General features: G+C 43.0%; 2 protein-coding genes across 2 annotated transcripts; both read right to left on the reverse strand.

Moving 5' to 3' along the window:
• Nucleotides 1-6,139: 6,139 nt before the first annotated feature.
• Nucleotides 6,140-8,030, reverse strand: NMD3 (nonsense-mediated mRNA decay NMD3 family protein). The gene has a single exon (XM_048676480.2). The coding sequence runs from the start codon at nt 7,955-7,957 to the stop codon at nt 6,392-6,394; it is 1,566 nt and encodes a 521-aa protein (XP_048532437.2). The 5' UTR covers nt 7,958-8,030; the 3' UTR covers nt 6,140-6,391.
• Nucleotides 8,031-11,362: 3,332 nt separating this feature from the next.
• On the reverse strand, nt 11,363-18,093 carry DGS1 (dgd1 suppressor 1). Its single transcript, XM_048676490.2, has 14 exons — nt 17,674-18,093; nt 17,237-17,351; nt 16,934-17,137; nt 16,542-16,670; nt 16,280-16,447; nt 15,354-15,548; nt 14,718-14,818; nt 13,796-13,885; nt 12,970-13,042; nt 12,867-12,895; nt 12,625-12,748; nt 12,275-12,385; nt 11,869-11,969; nt 11,363-11,784 (listed from the first exon to the last, which is right to left on the reverse strand). Exons 1-14 carry the CDS (start codon nt 17,928-17,930, stop codon nt 11,670-11,672), a joined length of 1,812 nt encoding a protein of 603 aa, XP_048532447.2. The 5' UTR covers nt 17,931-18,093; the 3' UTR covers nt 11,363-11,669.
• Nucleotides 18,094-18,789: the final 696 nt, after the last annotated feature.

Consider the following 18,789-nt stretch of genomic DNA (forward strand, 5'->3'; position numbering starts at 1 on the left):
GCTGATTACTCTTCTTTCCCTTTTCCTAGTAGCAAACAGCCAGTTACTAGCATATAACAGTATTAGTGTTGATGATCCAATAAGGATATTAGGCAAGAAATCAAAAAGCAAGCATCATGGGAGAAATCCTCTTTCAGTATTTGATCATTCTGACCTTTTCCGCGACAAGGGTCATAGCGAACTTTTAACTTGTAATCGACTAGCACTACAAGTGTGTAGTAAGTGAGAGATTCTGGAAGTGCATACTGACTAGTGAATGAGAGGATACTGGAAGTGGTTGGTCACCAGTGAGCGAGAGATACTATTGAAAGATAATGTACATGTTTGCTTTTCAGAAGAAAAAAAACATGTTTTCTTAAAGGGGCCATGTGCTTGGAAACTTGTAATGAAATTGCCAGATTTCAACGAGTGCAAAGCCACCTGGTACCATCTCTTTTCCCTCCATTGTACTTGGAAAATTACAATGGTTGATTCGATGGGTGCCACTGGGCACACCTATTTATATCTGGATACACCATAGATGAGTGGTGACAGATATCCCATGTAGTGAAGCAAACAAAACTGTAGATTGTCATTTTCTTAGCTTCTGTTTCCATCTCTATTCACCAAAGCAATCCTGGTTTGGCTGTGCCTTAGGGATGAACGGCATCGGGAAGAATGATTCATCAACTTCTGGAAAGAACTCCAGCATGCTAATCTGAAGTCATACAATGGGACCTGGTGAAACCTAGGCGAGACTCTGTTTCTGGCATGATAATTCAGAATTTGTACAGCCGAAAGGAAAGAAACGTACAAGTGTAGCGCCTGTGTTATGGAGGATTCAACAAATGTTTTTGCATTTCAACATAATTTTATTCACTAATGTGATATGTTTTTCGCTGTCATTCTTTGTACGAACATCTTACCATAGCAAGCTCTCAAAAGATGGCCAGTTTTTAGTGGTTTTGTTTCCAAATTTCCTAATGAACTAAAATTTGTCAAGTTAGGTACAATCAGTTTCTGTTAGCATTAATCCTTCTATACTTCTTTCTTTCCATGTTTAAGGGCTTGCGGGCATGGTATATGATTGTGATGGCATGAGTCGATGTTTGTTAGGGATGCCTCACTTGTAAGTTGTAACATAGAGTAGATGCAATATTTGATTCTCGAACCATCTATTTGTATTGCAATGCGATTCTCTCACTGTAATTATGAATGAAACTGAATGAACTATTACAATTTTTTCGGCACCCCATGACAAGCCTTGCACAAAATTGTGCAATAGGACGTTAGGCACATAGAAGAATAGTGCTCTGGTCTGCTGCTAAGTTGTGCATTTTGACTTACTATGACAGGAAATCTGTGAACTTGTTGCCTTCCAATTCCAGGGTGAAGGGAGTTAGACAGTTAGAGCATATAAAAAAAATGGAAGACAACATGAGAGCTACTGGAGTTCACTAATAGTAGATGTTAAAACAAGAATGCACGAAAGGAAGGAAAAATATTTACTAGCAACATTAGCCATATGTAACTATAATGGCACACAGAAACTAGGCAGAAACTATGTCAACCATATGTTGGCTCCTATGTCTGCAGCAAGATTGTGGTGCATTCGTGTTTTAAACTTATCCTATTAATGAATTGTTATTACAGTGGCTCTACTGTCTTGCATAAAGAAAATAAAGCAAACATGTATCGTATGGCCTAACTGTCTACTTCTCCCTGGAAGGCAACAAGTACACAATAGTCCGAACTTCTAAACTAACCACGAGCGAGTCCAACTACTTTTCGTATCAGCAGAGTACACTATCCTCTCAGTGCCAGACCGAGTTATTTACCCAAAACCACCACACTTGGGGCTAGGGTAACCACTTAGTACCACATTGAAGGCAGGGCACAAAAACCCACCGTTTTTGTGCCTAACTAATAACACGAAGCACTGATAGTCGAATAACCTCACGAAAACAGCCAAACTGACCGGTTGGGCCCACATGTAAGGCTGACGTGGCATGCCTATGTGGAAGTTTTGCTGAGATGGACCTAGGTCCCACCTGTCATCCACCCACTGCCTTCTTCCTCATCTCTTCGACAGGTCACGCACACAGGAGCGGCAGGGAAGTTGCAGACGAGCTCGCCGGCGGCGGCCAGGAGCGGTGCAGGCCACCATGCTCCCGTAAGAGAAAAAGGAGGCCACCACGCTCCAGTGGTGGAGAGGTGCTCCTCCGCGTCGCACTCCCTACTCGGACGGAAGAGAAAAAAGGGAGGGCAGGTGCGTGGCTGCGGCGACCGGGTTGCTGAACGGCGGCGGCGGTCGGAGTTGGCGGCGTGGAGCTCCGCGGTGGCGCTCCTGAGTGGGAGCAAGGAGGCGGGGTCGCGCGACAGGGGGGCGCACGATGCGGGCGCGGAGTCGCACGGCCTGCTGCCAGCGCTGCTCCTGCCCTATGCGTCCCTGCCTCCTTCCTTCGTTCCTTGCCGCGCAGCCATTGACGGCAAAGTAAGAAATTTCGGCACCTCCATCTTGCTGTCCATGCCGAGCGGGGCCGTACACTGAGCTCGGGAGAGATCCCGCCCCGGCCATGTCCGCGTCCACCGGAGGAAGAGCGGCCACTTCCACGACGCGGCCCGCGGACACGAGCTGGTCTCCCGGAGGAGCTCGCCGGCAGCAGCCAGGAGTGGTGCTGGCCAGGCATTACCGCTGCACATGTCCTCTGTGGCGGCGGCGCCGGTGATGTCCGTGTCCAGTGCTCGCCCACAACCTGTTCGATCAAATGCCCACAGAGGAAAAGAGAGAGAAACAAAAAAGAATAGGTGAAAAAAAATAAACACTTTAGTCATTGACATGTGGGACCTAGGTCCAACTCAGCAAAATTTCCACATAGGCATTCCACGTCAGCCTTACAGGTGGGCCCAACCAGCCAGTTTGACTGTTTTCGCGAGGTTATCCGACTATCAGTACTCCGCGTTACGCATTAGGCACATTTTCGGTGGTTTTTTGTGCCCTGCCTTCAATGTGGTACTAAGTAGTTACCCTAGTCCCAAGTGTGATGGTTTTGGGTAAATAACTCTGCCAGACCACCCGCCAGGCACCTTTCTGTGAGACCTGTAATTGAGCCCCAACAAAATTGCAATAGTTCATTCAGCTATATTCATAGCCATTCGCAAAAAGGAAATCAGAAAAAATCATAGCTACAAGTGGGAGAAGGCGAAAGGTGAAAAACTTTCAGTTGATCATTCTAAAAAGGAATTTCAATTGACCTCTGAGGGATATCAACATAAACGCATGTTTCAAGACTCTCATCAAATGGTTCTTAGTGAAAGAGGGATGTTTGTATTTGCATCTTCATCAAGCCAAATGATTTTGCCATTATCGTCATTCAAGTAGGTTAATACCATCACAGTGGTTCGCTGGTCAACTATCGATGACACGACAAGGATAGGCATCTGACTACCCTGACCTTTTAACTCCTAATCAACAATTACTACATGTGGTCTCTGAGTGAGAGATACTGGATGTACTTAATGACTAGTGAGCCAGAGATATCATGTACTTTTAGCTTTTCAGAGGAACATTATTTTTTCTAGGAGCCATGTGCTTGGCAACCTGTAATGAGATTGTAATATTTCAGTGTGCAAATCCACTTGGTAGAACCTATCCACTTGAACTACCTTCTTTTACGACCATTGTACTTGAAACATTAAAATGGTTGTTGATGCAATCAGTAATGCAGACCTACTTATTCAAGCTTTTCCTTTCTAGTATATATAACATAGACATGAGTGGTGACACTTCCCATGCAAAGAAGCAAACAGAGCTATAGATATTGTTTCCTTACCCCAATCTATATTCACCAAAGCTTCAGATCTTTGAGCGATAGACATTGCAATTGCTATCCTAGTATGGATGTGCCTTAGGCCGCGCTTGGCATGGATGTAATTTTAAACAGAGGTTGCGCTTACCCCAATCCATATTCACCAAAGCTTATAGATGTATTTTACCAGCCACAAGAGATTTCCGGCAGGAAACGAGACGATGTACAGAGATGTGTATCGTATACCGGTTGGATACAAGCGTAGGAGGGAAAACCGGCGTAAATATTACGGATGTAAAACGGCAGCCCAAGCACCTGGAACAAATCCACCCGACTATACCTTACCATACCATGTTTTACGGAGGTGTTTAGGGCCAGTTCTTCTGGGCGATTCTACCAGAATCACCCCCCTTCCCAGCTTCTCCTAGAATCACCACTCTATATGTTTTTACAATCCTAGCTAATTAAACCTTAACTAGATAGGATTGTAAAAAAATTATGAAGTGACGATTCTGGAAGAAGCTGGGGAGGGAGGTGATTCTGGGAGAATCGCTGAAAAGAACTGGCCCTTAGAAGGAAACCGACAATCCAAGCGGGGCCTTAGGGGTGAGGGGTGTCGGGAAAAACAACTCATCAACTTCAAGGAAAAACTCCACCAAAAAATGGCACCACGTAACCAGTTTCTTCAGAGATGCAAGACTCCACATGAAAGTAGTCAATTCCCAATGGGGTGTGGGCCAGGATAAAGAGACAGGTGAGGTTCTGTTCGAGACATGATGGTATTGTGACTGACCAAAGAATGACAACCGATGAACTGAAGAACATATAACAAAACAAGGTAGAATATGATCTGAAATGTATTCAGACATGATGTTTATACCCAGATAAGAGACACGGTTTCAAACAATGGCGACACGGACGAACATAGAAATCCAAAACTTAGACCATTTAAGCAACACCCCTGACATTCTTAGCTTATACTCCCTCCGTTCTAAAATAGATGACCCAACTTTATACTAACTTTGTACAAAGTTGAGTCATCTATTTTGGAACGGAGGGAGTAGCAGATTTTTATACTTCTAACATGTCGGCGGAACATTGTTTTTTCGAGGTGGCTACTTTGTTATGAGATTGTAAGATTTCAGTATGTGTAAATCCACTCGGTGGTATCTATCTGCTCAAACTACATTCTTTTACCACCGTTGTACTAGTAGGAACATTAAAATGGTTGATGCAATAAGTGATGCCAAACCTACTTCTCCAAGGCATCATACATTTTTCCTTTCTATATATACCATGGACATGAGTGGTGACACTTCCCATGCAGTGAAGCAAACAGAGCTGTAGATATTGTTTTCTTACCCCCAATCTATATTCATTGAAGCTTCAGATCTTTGAGCAATGGAAATTGTAATTGCTATCCTGGTATAGTTGTGCCTTAGGGATGAGGGGCGTCGGGAAAAAAAATCCACCACATATGGGAACCATGCAACCGGTAGCTTCGAAGTCACAGGTGAGGCAAAGGAAGTGGGTTTTCTCGCGAGGAGAAACCAAGATCAGTATAAAAAACTGGGGAAAACTGGAAGGAATTGGGTTCAAGGACTGGAAGGAATTGGGTTCAAGAAGAGGAACATGAGAGACCACAGAACAAAAGAGCTTGGAAAAAGTAGCCACCTGGAATGATTTCTTACTAAAGAACAGTAGTAAGATATAGGTATCTCTCAACTTATCCCTACACTAGGTGCCCACTGCAACTACACACCATGCATCATCCGAATCAGTTCACTGGAGTATACTGAAGGAAGGAAAACATTTACCCATGTGCAACTATAATTGTACACAGAAACAGCAATACTCTCCTATGTTTGAAGCACCCTGTGGTGCATTCCTGTTTTCAACATCTCAATTAATGAATTATTATACTACAGTCTACAAACAGCTCATACATTTTACGGTATAACCCTCTTACTAAGTCATTTAACCCTGGGAGGGAACAGGGCTGCATATTTTTCATGAATAACTTCTAAACTAGTCACAAGTGAGTCTAAATGCATTATGTATCAGTAAAGCACACCACAGCTAAACAATTTCCAGTGAGACCTGTAACAGAGCCCTATCAAAATCGCAATACCTCATTCAGCTGCATTCATAGATACAATTGGGACAGGCAAGAGGGGAAGAACTCTTAGGTGACCATTCTAGAAAAGAACATTCAGGTGATCCCTGAGAGACATCCAATAATCAGTAATCACACCACAATATGCACATGTTTCAAGAATCAAATCTTGCATCTACTCCATGATATTGTGACTAATCAAACGATGACGACTGAACAGCATACCACAAACATATGACATGATAGGAAATGTATTTAACTTAAGACATTATCGTTACACAAAGATACGAGATATGGTTTCAAACAATGTTGACATCAACAAACAGAGAAATCCAAAACTTAGACCTTTTAAGCAACACCTCCGACATTCATAGCTTATAGCAGTAAAGAAAAACAAAACTTATATGAATTAAACAGATGCAGTTAGACCTATGACCTGCAGTGGGCATGAACAGTCATGACCAATGGTCTAGGTAGACATGCTCGCTCATTCCACCATACCAGCATCTGCACCCTCTTCCTCCTCTTCATCCTCATCATCACCAAGGGTTAGGTCCTCAATCAACTCCTCAATTGGCACAGTAGGGACATCGTTACCAATCGTGGATGCCATTTCTGACCTGTAGTCCTCGTTCTTGTACAAATTTATCCCAAACCTTAGTTCTGGATCGGACTCCAAATCACGAACAAACATATCATACTCATTTTCCCTCCTCTCTTCCTCGCCTTTGGCCTTGTTCCCAAGGTCTTCCTCAACAGGCAGCCTCTTCAGCTTCCATCTGCGTGTGCGTGGCCTCTTCTCGTAACTCTTCTTGACCAGAACCACTTCAGGCAAATTCTGGCGTAATAAAGCCTTGTCCATATCATCATCATTCATATTGGCACCATAGAGATCATACCCAAGGGCAAGGTCACCAGGGTTCAGACGGTGCCCAAGATGAGTTCGGACTGTAAACACAGTATCATTTTTCCCAAAATCAGACATCCGCGCGACCTGCGCATATGCCAGCTGATACCGAGATCCATCAATGGTGATCTCAGGTGACTCTGTCTCAATATCAAGCACCATGTACTGCACGAGCTGCTTGCTAGTCAGAGCGGCCTTGAAGTTGTACACCCGGTACTTCTTCTCCTCCAGATGGTGCACACGCAGAGTGAGGGGGTCAAGCAGGGCAATGGCATTGGTGACCTTGGTGCAGAGGACGAGCGGGCCTAGTCCACCAAGATCACGGGACGCCTTGGGGCTGAGAGCAATCAGGTCCTCACGGCATATGGGACAGATCTCGACCGAGAAAGTGTACTTGTAGTTATAGATAAAACTCTTTGTGTCATGAGAGACGAGCTGCTTGGCTGTGTTGGTCTGGATGGGAGCGACTGTACCAAGGAAGTCGACGAGGCGGGCAGCGTGCGAGCGCGAGCCGAAGAAGAAGTCGAGGCCGCCGGGAGCCGAGGCGACGCGGATGGCGAGCGCGGCCTGGCCATGCTTGATGAGGAGCTGCTCGAGGTAGAGGAAGGTGCGGCGGTGCGGGACGTGCTGGCGGAGCTGGACGACGGCGACCCACTGGTCGGGGTTGGCCTGGGCGCGGGCGCAGGAGTCGCAGAGGCGGTCGTGGACGACGAACTCGACGGGGTGGGTCTGCTCGAGGACGATGCCGTTGAGGACCTCGCGGCGGAGGCGGAGCTTGAGGCGGAGGCGCTTGGAGTGGGGCTCGGAGAAGACGAACTCGGCGCCGGAGAGCGAGACCTTGAGGCGGGCGAGCGGGTGCTTGAGGCGGCGGAGGAGGATCTGCAGGAGCTCGGGGGACTCCGGGCCGGCGCGGAGCCAGGAGCGCGGCGGCTGGAGGTAGGAGAAGCAGTCGGGGCAGTAGACGACGGCGGCGTTGCGTGGGACGCCCTCGGTGATGTCGACGCGCGCCCGGAGGCAGCGGGCGCACATGTTGGCCGGGTTGGGCTGCATGGAGACGCCGCAGATGCAGCAGAGCACCGTGCCCGCCGTCTGCGTCGGCACGAACATGCCGCTCCCGGCGGCCGGCGGGGCTGACCCCGGCATCATCTTGCGCGGGGAGGGCTGAATCGAATCGAATCGGCTGGGGTGGGGGCGGGGGGAGGAGGGGGCTCGATCGGATGGAGATATTTCGCTAGGGTTTTGTAGGCTTTGTAGGTGGGGAAGAGAGGAGAGGCGGCGGCGCTGTGGTCGCGGTGACGAAGGCGATTACGTTGTCCAACACCGCGTGGGCTTTTGGATCAACCAGGATGCTGAATGGGCCTTTTGGTTCTACTTACAAGCAAAGCAGCCCTAGCCGACGGGAATGGCGGTCTCTGGAGTGCTCCTATCTGACGCTTAAAGCGTCGAATGGGAAGTGAAACGCCCACACAGCCCTTGTATGGGCTGTCAAAAGGAAATAAAATTTTGCGAAAAATTAAAATGTTCAAGTATGCATAATTTAAAATGACATCGTGCATTTCAAAATTATTAATCGCTCATTGTGTATTTTAATTTTTTTTGTCCATTCATGTATTTTAAAAAATGTTCATACTGAAATTGAAAAATATTCATCATGTATTTGAAAGAATGTTCATTGCATATTTAAGAAAAATCATCACATATTTGAAAAATATTCATCATGAGTTTGAAAAAAAATACACATGGATTACAAAATGTAAGTGTTTTTTTTTAAGTTCAAAGATGAAAATAGTGTTCATACTCCTATGAATATATGTTTGTATACTATGGGGAAAATCCATCTATAAAAATTTACTCCCTCTGTAAACTAATATAAGAGCTTTTAGATCACTACTTTAGTATTCTAAACGCTCTTATATTAGTTTACGGAGGGAGTAGTATATATCTATAAGTGAAAAGAAAAAAGAAAAGGCAAAAATAGAAAACATGAAGAAATGCAAAAGGAAAACTAAAGAACATAGTCTAAGTCGGAAGAAACCGAGAACATAAAAAAATACTGGCAATAAACTCAAGTAATGGGCCCGGTCTGTGGAAGCAATTCCTACGCGCCATGCTAACGCAAAGGACGTCCAAACAGGATTTGTCAGGGCGTTGCCATGTCGCGTAGCAGCTAGTGCTCGACACATGACATATTCGAGTTCTTGTGGCATGTGCGGTTCACTGGATTCATGGGCATTGGTGGATGAGGAATTGGCTCAAAAACCTAGTAACAACAACTATGCAAAAACAGTGGCTCTTTACTCTCATGAACTCATTATCACATACTCTCTTCGTGAAGCTCTTAGACACTCTTTGGGCTATATGGACAGCATGTCGCAAGGATATCCACAAGATCATTTTTCAAAATCCCCAATCTATTCATTGTTCAACAGGTTCATCGATTTGTTGGACATGATGAAAGAAATTCCTTCGGTTCCTTCTCAAGGCTAGCCATCCATACCCGTGGTCAACAACCAATGCCTAAAAGCCCCGCCAATGAGCTATGCAAAAATACATGTCAACACAGGATGTTGAAAGGAAGTAGGGAGGGTCTACCGCTGAGGTTTGTAGAGATGCAGGTGGCACCTATTTGGGTAGCTCAGTTCTTGTTATAGGAGCAGTAGATGATCCTTCGATTTTGGAGGCAATAGCTGTAGGGAGGTCCTATCTCTAGCACAAAATCTCAACCTCCATAATTTTGTGGTTGCATCGGATGGAAAGGAGGTTATCGGAGCTATCCACAAAGGTTGTTGAGGCGAAATGGATCCATTATCTATAAAAAAAAATCTTCAAGCATCTTTATTTAATTGTGATTTACTTTTGAAGGTCATGCTGTCAATGTCGTAACATACAGTTTAGCCAAGTTTGCCCTTTCATTACGTTTAGGATGTCACGTTTGGTTTGGCCCATCCCATGACTAGAATTGTACCCACATTCTGGGCTTTTACCGAATAAAACTTGGGTTACCCCTAGAAAAAGTTAGTGCTCAGCATCCCTAAAAAAACTAGTGATCAGTTACGTTACGGAGAGGCGCCCAATAGCCCTATAGTGGGGGTGGTCCAACACACCCTTCACAATCGGGGAGCAACTATCTAACGGGCATCCTTTTGAGGCTTCCGCGGAGGTCATTTTTAGGCCCCTGGGAGCGCACCAAGTGGTGCCCCCAGCAGCCGCCACGTGTCGTGCATTGGGCGTGCCCTCAGGATTTCTGTTTTTTTCCTTTGTGTCACGCGTTTTTTCTGGCTTTCGATTTTTTCTTAATTTTCCATTTGACTTTTTAGAAGCACGGCATGTACTTCTATGACTAGTAATAATGTATGTGCAATGCACATTTATATTAGGTAGGATATTAGTTGCATGTTATATTAGGTAAGATATATCTGTTGCACATTGGTATTTGATAAGATATCAATTACTTTTTCGCGGGAATGGTAGGATAGTAATTACATGGCAGATTTTATGGGATAGCATTGAGTCAAAACATGTTTATAACCAATGGCAGTGGTGGGTAATTAGAGTGTTAAACGTGTTTGATGCTCAACATCAGAGCGATTTGAACATCTAGATAACATGATTTGACGATTGGGATGGTTTAGATCTGCCTCTTTGGATCTTTTTATATTGGTATAGATAAGCACATCAAGGAAAAGCACGTCCACAATTGTGTTTCCTCAAAAAAACGCAACATAAGCTTCCATGAAAAGCGTAATTGTGCTTCCCGGAAAGGAACAAGGACAATGTGCTTCCTAAAAAAAAAAGGCAGTGAGTATTGAAAAGGGAAAAGCAGAGCATATGCTCCCGCGAGTTGTGCTTCCCGAAAACGAAAAACCACAACATGTACTTCTCGAAAAAGGAAAAGTAGTCTGCCCAAAAAAATGAAAAAAATGACACAACCATGCTTTTGGGTTACGCTTTTTTAATTCTAGGTTTCGGTCTTTCTGGTTTCATTTTTTTAGGTTTTGTTTTTGTATTTCTAAGTTTTTTGTCAAAACCTATTAACGTGGGATGTATTTTCCAAGATCTCGGGGTGAAAAATCCAACAATGAAAACGGTTCATGATTTCGACATATGATTCAAGAGTTAAAACGTTTTGCGAAAACGAATATATATAAAAAAAGAACTCACAGGTTACGACAAGTGGTACAATGCGCCACTTGTCAACACGTGACCTTTTTTAGGGTAATCAACACATGACCTTTGTAATGGTTTGCAAGGGTACCACTTAATTAGTGATTTCATCACAATCAGGGTGAGGCTAAACTTTTCACACTTCCCTTATGGGCCTCTAAGATTTTCAGGAATTATTGAAAATATTAAATGGGCTAAAAGCCCAATAATACCTACTCTTTTGTATAAGCCTGTGAAATCCTTTTTTCAGAAAAAGAAAATAAGCCTGTGAAATCCTGTTCATTTTGTTCTTAAGAAAGGGAATGCTCTTCAACCTCGGAATCGTTTCCTTTAGACACGAGAAATAAACAACACCAGCGGTGAATGTTCAAAGAAAAACGCCAACGGTGCAACAAACACAAACGAATGGGTAAAAAGTCATGTTTACAGAAGTATATTCCAGTTTAAAGGTCAAATGGGTGTAGCAGCAACGCCACAAGCCCATTGCGTGTAGCAGCAACACACAGATTGCAATAGATGAAACTCAGGAACCCCTGGCGCAAACTTACGGTGTGGTGGCTATCCCGTTGCACAGAGCAAAAGGCTCCGAAGCATTCACATCAAAAGACTATTCTCAAAAAATATGCAAAGTGGATTGCATGTCACCGTATGGTTTCAGGGTAGAACCATCTCAAAAATGAATCACAGCTAAAGTTCATGACAGCGATGGACGTAAGCAGGCGTAGTTCCACTTGAGCCCTTTAAGAACATCCAGCTTGTCCGCCACTCCGATATTAGGCTTTGCCAGATTAAACATGTCATCTCTCAAGCTGCAATGCAAACGCGATTTGGTCCACAGGCCATCCACAATAATCAAGTAGAGAGGCCAGAAAGAGAATTTTTAGATGACTGACCTTGACCACTCGCCTGTTTCCTTCGCATGCACCTCAACAGCTTTGTATAATCTATCAAGGGTGTAGAGAGTCAATCCGAATTTACAGCTCGCCTCCTCGTCCTGTGAAGCAGGAAATTAAGGGAATCAATCACTAGTTGAAAGTTCCTGACAAACGAGCCCATTCATCTCATCAACAGAACATCACTTTCGTCTCAGTTTATTCGTCTTCAAAGTTCTGCCCCCCCTCATATTTTGGTGAACGGGCAATATTGTGCAGATTAAAAGCAACCGGCAAGTTTGATAGTCATAATAAGGAAACTAGTTACCCACCAACAGGCCAAATGTGACGTAAAACTTGAAATGGAATATGTGTACACGTCAAAATTAATGCGTAGAATAGACTAAACATCTATAGATAATATTACCATCTCATTAATCATGCATTTCTTGAACTCTTTAAGTCTTCGCTCTACTTCTATGAGTAGCTGCCACCGCTGATGACGTGCAATCCTTCCTCTTCCCTCTGCACCTTGGTCCTATATTATTGTGACAGTAAATGTTAGACATTTAAACTGCAATCCTATTAACTTTTCACACGCCTGTTCATGGTACGAATGGCAAATAGGACATGACCATGGTGCAAACCGCACAAGATGTATAGCACAAACATATTAGAAAGCAACATATGAATGTCTCGAAGACCTATAACCACTTGCGTCAGATGCCTTAGATGTATTGTAATCAAGAAGATAATGAACAGAATCTATATACATACATGCATAGCCCATGCTCGCACTAAAAACAGCAGGAGAAGCAGAAGACCAAATGCAGGCAGAGCTGCAAGAATAGCAAAGTTTATCTCATTTGCCTTGAGAATCTGATCCAGTTCCAGCATTGCCCTGTATAAGACCAATTCAATCATCTCTGGTGTAAATAAATAATATATAAATACAAAGAAATGCACATTTTATCATTATGCATGTAACTAATATTATCAGATATAATAGTACAACTTACTCCTGAAGATCCAGTTTTAGCTTCTGAACCTGAAATTTCCAAGATGGGTGAGAAAAAATGCAAGTTAACTTGAGTTGAATGCACAAGAAACGAAAAAAAAAACCTGAATAAGCATGGCTCGTGCTAATTCTCCACTGAACAGATTCTGAATTGGATGCATCGATTCCTTCTCATATCTGCATTTATGTACAATACAGCTCAATGCACAAATAAACAGGAACAATGTCGTCCTTTTTCACACATTACTCAGATGGTTCATAGAATATAAACAGCCAAGACAGCTTTGAAGGAAACAAACACCATATAAAGAACTAATCCATTGCGGGATGAGCCAAAACACATGTAAATTACTAGATATCAAGATATATAAGCAACATGCCTAAAGTATCTGTAAAGCATGCGACTCTCTGGATGCAATTGTAGATATATAAATTGTATTTGTATCGACCGCTTCTTAGGAGTCATGCTGAACAAATAGGTACTATCCCTAGCTTCCTGAAGTTTGTTTCTATCACTCACAGCAGAAACTCAAGTTCGATTGGGATTCTCAAAAATAGGTACTAAACATTTAAATGCAAATGTAAATAAGCATTAAATAAAAATCCACCGAGTGGAATTATTTGCTGCTATGACCAAGATTTTTCACATATTCCATATGACTTAAACTAGTTCAGATGGCTTTCTTACGCCCCCCATAAAATGCTTATCTTTTGTCAGCCCCAGTGCCAACACTATTTTAGTTGCACAAGGGAACTGAAAAGCGATTGAAGATGTCTTTATAAGGCAGAACAGGAAGGTGGACATGTAGTATTGCTCCAGAGTAAGCAACAAGAAATTACAATATTCAAGTGGCCATTGAACTTGCAACAACTGGCTGAAGATACAGGATGAATGAACAACAGTATGTATGGTTAAAAGTTCAGTCTTACCTTTTCATGACAATCTCCAGCAACTCCTGCAATGATGCATCTTGTGCTGGTTTTTCCTTTGAAGTTTGCTCACAAAAGGTAATTAACATCCTGTAACCAGCATGGTCAAATAATGCACAATGTGATTTGGTACTCTATTGCATTTCAGAACATAAAATGCGACGCTAAAGTTTTACATATTCAAGAAAATGCGAACAAATAGATTTTCACTGGGATAATTACGCCGCTCCAAAATGAAGCAATATTATTATAGCAAAATGAAAGTACATAAGGAACAGCACGTAGGCGTTTGGATGAACAAGGTTCTGTTTATATTACTACTCTCTCTCTTTAAAAATGTAGGGTGTACATAAATTGTACTATACTGACTTTGACCAACAATTACTCCATGAAATTAGATGTCGGTAGATTCATATTCAAATGTACTTGCTTATGATTGTGAATTGGTTAAGACAAGGCAGTTTATGTGACATAAAATTGATGTCGGTAGATCCATATTCAAATGTACTTGCTTATGATTATTGTGAATTGTGGTTCTGTTTCACATAACCACATATCAATGGAGAAATTATCAGTTGTCATAAACAATTGAATGCGTTTTACATTTAAAAATGGAGAGAGTAATGGGTGCGGATTGACAAATTGAGTTTGAGTTGGATTGGATTGCTAGACAAAGAACAGTATTGGGGACAAGTTTAGTTGGCCTATAAAAGGCTGCGTGTTGTTACTCATAAGAACAAACAAGAAGAGATCAGTCTATGATTACTATTTTTAACCGTAAGTCCTGTCTCATCTATGATCTGTTTCTCCCTATTCTAGTATCTCATCTCCTCAAAGTCATGCTATAATAGCTCTACTCTATTTCAAGAAAGAACCATGAGTATAATAATTCAGATTAGAGAATGACAGCATTGGGAACAACCTGTGCAATGATTCTTCGGTTAGTTGGACCTCTTCCCTTTCCATTACACGTTTATCTGTTCGCTTGAATGTCTCGAATAGCTCATCTCTAATGGAAATGATCTGCAATTGTCAAAACATAAAAGGCAGTCATGAAGTGAGCACAATAACTTGACTGATTTCCAAATTTATAGAAATGTAGACCAGCTTGTAGCAATGCTTTCTGGACTTCAACAGTTCCGCATAAAAATTGAACAGTATTTTGACAATTACAACACCGATGAAGGTGAATATTGACAAGCTTTGTGGCTTATATATGAATATATGCTCATCTACTAAAGCATCTTCATCTTAACATATACAAATGCTCCCGTAAGGAAAACATGAATTCACTTCCATCAATCTGTTACCACCATAAGCAAACACTACAGCCAGTAACGCACAAGGCGGCATGCTTCTTTTTTCAGTTATATGTGACAAACAAACCAATGCTTCTGGCAGGACCTCACACGATATCTTGCATAAGTAAATGTACAACCAGAACCAACCTGAAAAGCCTCTGCCTTCATTAAATACCTTGATTTGCCTTCAGTTAACTTACACTAGAATGCCATATAAGATAAATAATAGTAGAAGACATATAAAGAAAGTGTCTTACTGGTCTCTCAACATGTTCATCCCAGAATCCAGCAACTGACTCCTTAGCATCTTGAATCCAGTTGTCCATGTCAGAACTTCCCATCAAGCTACTATGGCGCAAAAGCCATAGGGAACATGCAGAGAGGCCAATTGCTCCACACGTGTAGGGTAACCAGTATATGGTCATATTTCTTGGCTTTTTATGACTTGAAAGCTATCCGCAAACAAAAACACGCTTCAGATAAATTACGTAATACTAAGCAGCATGTACTTTACATGGAGTGCCATACAAGCTACACATTATCGCTATGTTATCCACAGGATTAATTCAGATACCTCATGCTTGATATTTTCAATTCTGTCATTGGTACTATACTGGTATTGGTATAGCTGTAATCCTACCACCAATTTATAATAAGAAAGCATGTGTGACTGGCATATAGATATAGATAAGCACAAACGGGTAAATATAAAATACCGAAATTAAAACTTTAATACCCCTCCAACAACTCAGGTAACAGAAATCAAGAACCTGAGTTTTATGGCATAGAGGACGAAAGACATGCAGAAGGGTGGCAAACTGGCAACAATCCCCATGACTGGAGGGTAGCTTTTATATATATTTCAGCGAAATATTTCTAAAATCCACCTGCCTGTTTTATCTATTTCCTATTTATATATGTTAGTTATCTATTTCCTAATGATGGTTTCCATCTACTAGAGATGGCACCCCATGAAGAGAGGCACTTGTATCCTGATTTCTTTTAAGACGGACAGAAAAGGAAGGTTCATCCACATCTCTACTCTCACATCCCCCCTGAAGGAGCCGTCACTGCCAAGTTATCCCCTCAAATGTGTTAACCCTGTAATGGTCTAAGGTCATTGTGCTATGAGACTGGGAAGACGATGATCTCACATGTGTCATCGTTGAAATGAGTTACTTACCTGAGAGGAAACAAAACTATCTAGCTTCTGGAGGTTTTCATAGATCAGACTAATAGCATCTGTTGCTAAGGCCTCACTCCATTGTGGACTCTCAACATCAACCTCTGGCAATCTTTCGAAGATAAGTTGAGATGAGTTTTCGTCATGAGTGAATGGTAGAGTTTGCCCCTGAAGACATGTGTTTTAACTAATTAAACGACATAGCATCAAAGAGGCAAAACATGTTACAAATCCAAATATATGGACAACAGGCATTGCATACCTCACTAGCATTTGTAAGAGATACCTCCAATTTGGGGAAGACGGTGTTCAAAATAACAAATAGTGTATGTAGTGATTTATCTGAACTTTCAGTTAATCCTTCTCTGCATTTATCAACTTCAGAGTAAACCTATAGAAGAAGCAAGTCAGAGTTTAAGTTCATGTAAATGACAAGTCATGTAGCACAAAGCAACATTATTCAAATAAAGATAACTTTGAAATTTGACTACAGCGATACAACAGTTTCTTTTTGTTTCCTTTTTTTTGGAGAGCAGGAGCAAGGTTAATCACGAAGATGCTTTTTGACTGTTTTATTCTACTTCACATCAGCAGAAAGTTGAAACCATGGCGATATTGCTACTTTTTCACGATAAACACGTTAGAGTAGCAAACCTCAGCCAGAAAAGCAGCCAATCGATGTTGCATATTCGTCAGGACAGCAAGTTTTACTGAGACTATATCAGATGCAGAGCCTAAAAGGTACTCGGATGGACTCCCATTGCTCCTGAGTCTAGTTAGTGTTTGACATGTTGCTTCAAGGAAGGCCCTTGGACCTCTTTCAAACATCATAAAGTACATTTTATGTGAGTTTGTTCCCTGAAAAATTACCACAGGCAAAAGTAGGTAAGTAGCAAAATAATATTAACTTCTCTGCATACTAAAAAGGCAAAAAAAAGTTATCAATTGACTTAATACCTCAGCTTTGGACTTCCAATAAAGTAAGCTCTTCTGAATGCTATGCAAATCAGATAAAGTATGCTGCACGATATCTTCTAAGATGGCAAAAGCTTTGGGCATCTCACCAGAAACCCTGTTAATAACATATAGTCAAAAGCATTCCAGGTAATTCTTCACAAACAAGGAACACCGGACAGATAGCTAGATGACCAGATCTATGATGCGTTAGCTCAAGAGTAGTGGTGGGTCCTATATTTTGGGTCGAGTGACCAATTCCTGAACACGTTTCTACAAGTTCATCACAGGTCATCTCGTAACCTGTAACACTAAATCCGCACAAATCTACTCCGTTCTGTCAGCAGTCAACGAGAGCACAAAGTACAGCACTACTCCAGCAAAAGCCTGCGCGGCATTGGAATCACAGGCGCCGCGCTGATTCGAGTAGAGGTTCTCACCGGGCGGAGCTTGCGGCTTCATCGTAGATGGGGAGTGGGAGAGAAGGGCGGCGGCGGCGGCGGCGGCGTCTGCGGACCGCCAAGAGGCGGCGGAGGAGATCGGAGGCGGCGACGAGGAGGAGGGAGTTCGGTAGCGTAGGGAGACGGGCGACGAGGGAGTTCCATATGCGAGTGGGCTGTGCCGGAGCTGCGAGAGCGAGGTCAGCGGTCTCGGGCCGATCGCCTGAGTTAGGGCTCCGCGGCGGCGAGGTCGCCATAAGGATCGGGAAGATGTCCGGTTTGAAACTTTAGTCGGGTTCTGGGATGGGTTTGGAGTTGGACATATGGAAGCGCTTCAGACGAAGCACAGGACCGATGGGTCCTGCACAATGTGGAGGAAATCACAATTTCTTTCTGGTTGAAAAATCACAATCTAGTTATCGCGGAAATTGCAAATAGCGCCCGAATTTTGAATTACTATTTTTTGAATCTTTTCAGTTTTAAAAATATGAAAAGATTACACAAGTACTCCCTCCGTTCTTAAATATAGGTCTTTTTAAAGATTTCAGCAAGTGGCTAAATACGAAGCAAAATAAGTGAATCTACACTCTAGAATATGTCTAAAAAGACTCATATATCTAAAAGACTCCATTTGAAATGTCTAAAAAGACATATATTTAGAAACAGAGGGAGTATATTGAAACATATACTACAATTAAGAGCAAGTCCAATGGACCGATCCAAACGAACATCGATTTTGTTCTTTTTTGTCGGTTGTCCGCGCGTCCGTATCCGCTTTTTTGTATGGGGCGGTCGGTACGCCCAACGGGGCCAAGACGCATTTTATGCATGTCTGCGTCGGCATTCGGTCGAACACCTGGTGGGCGAGCTCCCGCGCCGCCTCAACGCGCGTCCCGCGCCCGCGAGCTTGCCTCCACGCCGCAGCTCGGCCTCTTCCCGCCCCGCGGCCGCTGCGCCCGCACGCTGCGATGCATGATTGGCCAGACTTGCTAGCAGTTCATACTCTGCCAGACACGAGCTGTGGTGCGTCGTCGTGACGGATGGGGCGGGCGTGCATGGGCAGGGCCCGGTCGGAGGGTGGAGCGGCAGCGCCAACACGCACGCACGTATATTTGG

This window comes from Triticum urartu, chromosome 1A (genome assembly GCF_056163025.1).
Source record: "Triticum urartu cultivar PI428250 chromosome 1A, HENAU_Tu73, whole genome shotgun sequence".
Taxonomy (NCBI): domain Eukaryota; kingdom Viridiplantae; phylum Streptophyta; class Magnoliopsida; order Poales; family Poaceae; genus Triticum; species Triticum urartu.